Here is a 5,895-nt window from a genome sequence, read left to right on the forward strand (position 1 = left end):
GGTGGCGGCGGCGGCGGCGGCCTGAGCAAGACATGCACGTACGAGGGCTGCAGCGAGACCACGAGCCAGGTGGCCAAGCAGCGCAAACCGTGGATGTGCAAGAAACACCGCAACAAGATGTACAAGGACAAGTACAAGAAGAAGAAAAGCGACCAGGCCCTGAACTGCGGTGGGGCCGCCGCGGCTGGCAGCTCAGGAAACGTCAAACTGGAGGTATGGCCTGGGGTCTGGGGGAGTGGGAGGTGAAAAAAGAGACCCAACTCCTGCCGCAGACCGCAGCTTCAGCGCCTGCCCACCGGCTCCCAAAGGGGCCGGGTTTCCGTGGCTGGACTTGTGGCTGAAAGTTAGCGAGTGCTTGCCCTCAAAAAGTTTATGCAGACGTAGGCAAGCCTGAACAGTTTTGGTACACCCTTGTAGAGATGAGTAAATCTCGATGAAAATGGTGTGACATGGTAGCAAAGCTGTAATTTCAAAGATCTGGGATATGGGCTGGAAGGGCAGGTAGTAAATTGAGCTGATTCATCACTGGAGGAGTAGGCAAAGAGCATTAGGAACCCAACTGAAATCGGTCCTTTAGAGAAGGTAATCTCTTCCTTTTTTCACTACCCTATTCTCAGTATCCTTTTCTTGAGTATACCTAATCTTAATACCCTGTTCTCAGCACCTTTCCACTAGCTAAAGTGGAAAAAAGAGTACTTTGGTTAGTATTCTTTGTGTTATATTCTTAATCTTATCTCAGTACTCTGTTCTTATTAATAGTGCTTAGTTCTGTTCTCAGTGTCTTTCTCTCAGTTAACTTTATTTTTAATACTCCAGTTCTCAGTAAATAAGCATCTCTCTTATTCAAGAATGAAAGTAAGGGTAGTCGTTTGACCCTCTGTTTGTTCCAAAGGTACTCATTCACTTCAGAATTCTTTACAGACTGAGAAGATGATACACTTCTTTTCAGGAAGGAAATGTTTTACCTGTAACCACTTTCTTTTCCTTTCTTTCTTTTTTTTAATTGTCAAGCATTTACACCTACAGTTTGAGGAAAATACATAAAAGGCAAGTAGATACCTGAATTAGAATCTCTCCATCCAATCCCTACAAAAAGAAACTTAAATTTTTTCCTATTCTGAAATAACTTGCATGATTTCTTAGGAAAGAGAATTTCTATACTCAACAAATAATAGTCATTTACTTAAAGGACACTATCAGTTTGAAGAATCAGAAGCTCTAAGTCTTTGTTGAACTGAGTGGAAAGAAAAGAACTAACGGCAACAGTCAGGATACAATAAGGGCCAACTGTAAGTGCTGCTTTCTTTAGTAGTGGAGAGGATAGATCACTGTAGGCTGAGATATTTTAGAAAGGCTTTGCAGAGAAAATGCAACTCAGTATTAGCTAGAAAGGACGGCTAATAGTTTGTGTTTATCAGCTCAGTTTCTTATATGCCAGGCACAGTGCTCAGCTATAAATGGAGTCTCACCCCCTTCAGCAGTGAGATAGATACTTTACTTTCCATAAGTGGAAGCTGAGGCAAAGAGAGGTTAAGTAACTTGGCCCAGATCATGCAGCTAGCAAGTACTCAAACCCAAGCAGTCTGGTTCTAGAACCTTCAGTCTTATCCCCATGCTATCCTGCTTCCCTAGAATTTTGGTGGTAAAAAGAAAGAGAAGCACGTCTTAGTAAAGGAAGGAGAAGTGGGAATACAGGAGCTACTTTTCGGAAGACTAAAGTGGAGTACCTGTGTGGTAAATTCACAAAAGATAAATTTGGAAAGAGTTTGAAGCCAGTTTTTGTATGATACTGAATGCCAGGCATTGGGATTTGAATTTGGAGGCTTCAAAAGAAAGTTCCTAGTTAGGCAGTAACAAGGGCTCCTATTGTAATGGTGTGGGTTAAAGTCAAGGGCCTCTAGATGTAGAGATTTTTAGGAGATAGCTATAGAAGGACTGGTAGGTGGTGACGGGGTGTGCTGCCATAGTATGAGTAGCAAGATTAGAAATTAAGGTATTTAAAAATCAGTATTCCTTAAAAAAAAAAAAGAAATCAGTATTTCTGACACAAATCAAGGTTAAATGAGGAACAGATGTGTATAATGTTTATTTATTTATTTTTTCTTTGTGTACACATTTAGTTTTATTGTAACAAAGCAACTTGTACACTTTTAACGTTTAAAACTGAGCATCATCTTTCCTTTCCAGTGAAACAAAAAGAAAAATTTAAAAATAAACAGGAACAAAATTACAATAGAGAATGTCAATTGCAAATAAGATCCTACAGGTTCTGCTGATTCTCCCATCGAGTGGCAGGGCTCAAGTCATCATTAGGAGAGAATTTTATTTTAAAAGTGTCATCTTAAACTGCAAGGATGTCCATTAAACATCACAATTAAACATGCCAAAGAAGAAGCCATGTTGTCAAAATGCCCACTTAACCCACCCAAACATCTCAAACCCACCCTTTGCTGACCTTCTATAACCCCGTTTTTTTAAGTTTTTTTTTTTTCTTTTTTTAAACAAGAGAAAGTAGACAGATACATGTTGGTAAATGCTAACTGTCCATATTCACATAGAGACACAGTGTAATCTCTGAGCCCAATATACAGAGAAAGGAGGAAAAAAGCTAGAATTCTATGCACTACTACACAGGGGCCTAGCACCCTCCAGCTTCCAGCAGAGCTAAGGGAGCAGAAGGTTTTTCTTTTTTTCCCACAGAGCATGGTGGTGTTGATTCCATAGTTTTTGTTGAGACAGGAAGGGATAAAAATGAATTTGGAACAGAAAGGGGTAGAGATTCTTGTCCCACTGAATTCTGCTCAAGGTATTTCCCCCCCCAAATAAGTTGTGAACCATGGTATAAAGGAGAAAAGAGACCTCAAAAACAGGGCGACTGAGCACAAGAGGAAAAAAAAAAAAAAAAGACTGCAACTTGCTCCCAGGGACTGGAGAAAATTAAAAAAGGTTGGAATCCATCAGTGTTCCATTAGTCATCTTCTCCTTCATCTTCCTCTCCTTCCTCCCCCTCATCATCATCTTCATCTTCTTCACCTTCATCCTCATCCCCTTCTTCATCAATGTCTTCCAATCCTTCTTCCTCTTCGTCGTCGTCGTCATTCTCTTCTCCTTCCCCTTCCTCATCATCCATGTCAGGAACCAAGTAGTACTGTAATGGATTTGGCCAAATATCATCTTTGATGACCTCTCCTAACTCATCTGCACCTGCATCAGAATGATCAGTAAACCAGGTGAAGAAGCTTTCTGGTTCCTCATGCTGTCTCTTCCTGCTGGCTTTATTCTGTGTTTGACTTGATCGTTTCGTCAAATCCTTTCCAGATTTCCATTTGATTTCAGTGGACTTTGAAGATGGATCACCACTCTCATTCAGATGAAATTCTTTGGAGAGAATTTTATTTTCGAAGTAAGGGTTTTCATCAAAATAAAAATCTATTCTGTAACCTGATTTAATGTCTTCAAATTCTGTCACTTCAACTCTTGTCAAATAATGCAGCGCCTCTTCATCCTCCTCCCCAAGCAGTGCAGACACTTGTGGATGGTTAACAAATGTTATAATGTTTAGTCCATGTATCTAAAAATGGTGCTGTGTGAGTGACACAGAAAGGAACCAGGGATGAAAGCAGTGACCTGTGGGATTGATTATTATTATAAAATGTCTAAGAACACTGTCATTTGGAAGAAGCAGTAGAGTTATTTTGCATAGTTCTGAAGTAACCAGGACTCAGGTGAGTCACAAGGGTTATGTGTTTCAGCCCAACCTAAGGAAATGCCACCTAAACGTTAGTTACTCAAAACCAAATCAGTTCAGTTCAGTCGCTCAGTCGTGTCTGACTCTGCGACCCCATGGACTGCAGCACACCAGGCCTCCCTGTCCATCACCAAATTCTGGAGTTTACTCAGACTCGTTGTCCTTTGAATCGGTGATGCCATCCAACCATCTCATCCTGTGTCGTCCCCTTCTCCTCCCGCCTTCAGTCTTTCCCAGCATCAGGGTCTTTTCCAATGAGTCAGTTCTTCACATTAGGTGGCCAAAGTATTGGAGTTACAGCTTTAGCATCAGTCCTTCCAATGAATATTCAGGATGGGTAGCCTCAAAAATTGGTAACTCCTTAGAACAAAAAGTGTTGAAGATTTCTATAATTCCAGCACCTGCAGAAGTTAGGACTGGATGACTGAAGGTTATTTTCACTACAAGCTTCTATGATTTTGTCTTACTAACATTCTGAATGTATTAATGCACAGTGATGTGTGTGAGGTGGTGAGAATACGGGAACTCCACGTCAATTTCAACATCCCATTTCTAGTGCACATGAGAATCAATCAGCCCCATAAGTAGTTAATCTTGTGGGGAGAGAGAAAGAAATTATTTTTGTTTTCTCTGAGTATTAGAGTCTCCTTTTTACAGGTGTGTGTGTGTGTGTGTGTGTGTGTATTTGTGAGGCTTAAAATGTTTAGGGATTGAATTTTTTTTAACATTAAATTGATAAACTTCTCATAGTGAAAGAGATAAGGCGAATAGTCTAATAGATAACTCAGAAACCAGTAGAAAGAAAGTCAAAGGATTTCCCTGGTGGTGCAGTCGTTAAGACTCTGCACTTCCAATGCAGGGAGCATGGATTTGATCCCTGGCTGGGGAACTAAGATCCCACATGGCATGGCCAAAAATAAATAAAATAAAATTGGAAACGTTTTAAAAAAAAGATCAAGAGAAAAAAACAGCTTAACATCTAAATAATCTTTAGATGAAGAGCAGAATAAGAGTAAATTTATACAAGGCATGGCTTATGTGACTTTATATTTGTCAGAATTTTTGTATATAGTCAGCATTTTATAAGAGTCAGAATGTTTCAGTAAACTTAACATTTTGTTGGCCAGGAAAATTGTAAGTATTTAAGATCCTACCAGGTAACTGGGGGAACATAATTGGTAGTAAGTGCTGCTGATTTTGAGTAAGGATGCCTCAGGGTATGGTGTGATTTCAGGACTACCTGTTTTGTCTATACCAGTGGCAAGAGATTACTTACACCAGTGCTTCCCAGTCTTTTCAAAGCCAGTTTGTCATTTTTCTCCTGGTGACTTCCAAATTTTGAAATCTTTGTGTATCAATTGCTTTTCTTTAAGTAATATTTTACTGCCCACCCCATTTTTTGGTTGGTGGTGTTTGTTGTTTGTTGGGCAAAAAAAGCAGTGAAGAGTGTTTCATTAGCACTATATAAATGGCCTTTGCGTTCACATACTCCATCCAAAGGCAGGCAGACAATTTGACCTGGATAGCTTTATCTGAAGACAGTGTTCCGTTTCCACTTGGCATTGTTTTGTAATGTTGAAAATCGCTCACAGCTATTAAAATAGGTCCCCTTCCTCTACCCCTGCCCCTCTGTTGATTTTTGAGAACTTCTGGAGACTGAAGATCCCAGATTGGAAATTCTGGAGGGTGAGGGAGTGAGGCGTGTTATGTAATGTCAATACTTTGCCTAGTGACTTAAAGAGGGACTTTCCCAAAGGCTCCCAGGAACTGGGCAATAAGGAAGAGAAGCAAAGCATCATTGAAATGCCTGTAATCATGGATTATTATATCAACTCTTAATCCTATTTGCATTTTGTCTTTTATCGCAGGAAAGTGCAGACAACATACTCTCCATTGTGAAACAAAAAACGGGATCCTTTGGAGATCGACCTGCAAGACCTACCCTTTTAGAACAAGTGTTAAATCAAAAAAGACTGGTAAATATCTGTTTGTACAGTAGTTCCAAACCTGACACATTTGTTTGTTATAAATGAAACTGTTCAACTTTTGAGATTTTTAAGCTGGTTATCACAGTTATAACTGTGCCTCTGCCAGTATACATTAGAATCTCATAAAGACAAAATTACGGAGAAAATATAATTTCAGTT

General features: G+C 39.9%; 2 protein-coding genes across 2 annotated transcripts in view; one reads left to right on the forward strand and one right to left on the reverse strand.

Moving 5' to 3' along the window:
- The window catches only part of RFXAP (regulatory factor X-associated protein), a gene marked incomplete at its 5' end in the record, with an annotated part of 9,638 nt that continues 3,743 nt past the window's right edge, over positions 1-5,895 (forward strand). Inside the window, 2 exons of the mRNA XM_010835727.1 lie at positions 1-213; positions 5,617-5,724. Of these exons, the coding sequence (XP_010834029.1) occupies positions 1-213; positions 5,617-5,724 (321 nt within the window). The remainder of the gene's footprint in view (positions 214-5,616; positions 5,725-5,895) is intronic.
- Positions 2,104-5,311, reverse strand: LOC104985508 (protein SET-like). The gene is made up of 2 exons (XM_010835723.1): positions 5,267-5,311; positions 2,104-3,571 (listed from the first exon to the last, which is right to left on the reverse strand). Exons 1-2 carry the CDS (start codon positions 5,309-5,311, stop codon positions 2,969-2,971), a joined length of 648 nt encoding a protein of 215 aa, XP_010834025.1. The 3' UTR covers positions 2,104-2,968.

This window comes from Bison bison, unplaced genomic scaffold (assembly GCF_000754665.1).
Source record: "Bison bison bison isolate TAMUID 2011002044 unplaced genomic scaffold, Bison_UMD1.0 scf7180017864048, whole genome shotgun sequence".
In the NCBI taxonomy this organism is placed as follows: domain Eukaryota; kingdom Metazoa; phylum Chordata; class Mammalia; order Artiodactyla; family Bovidae; genus Bison; species Bison bison.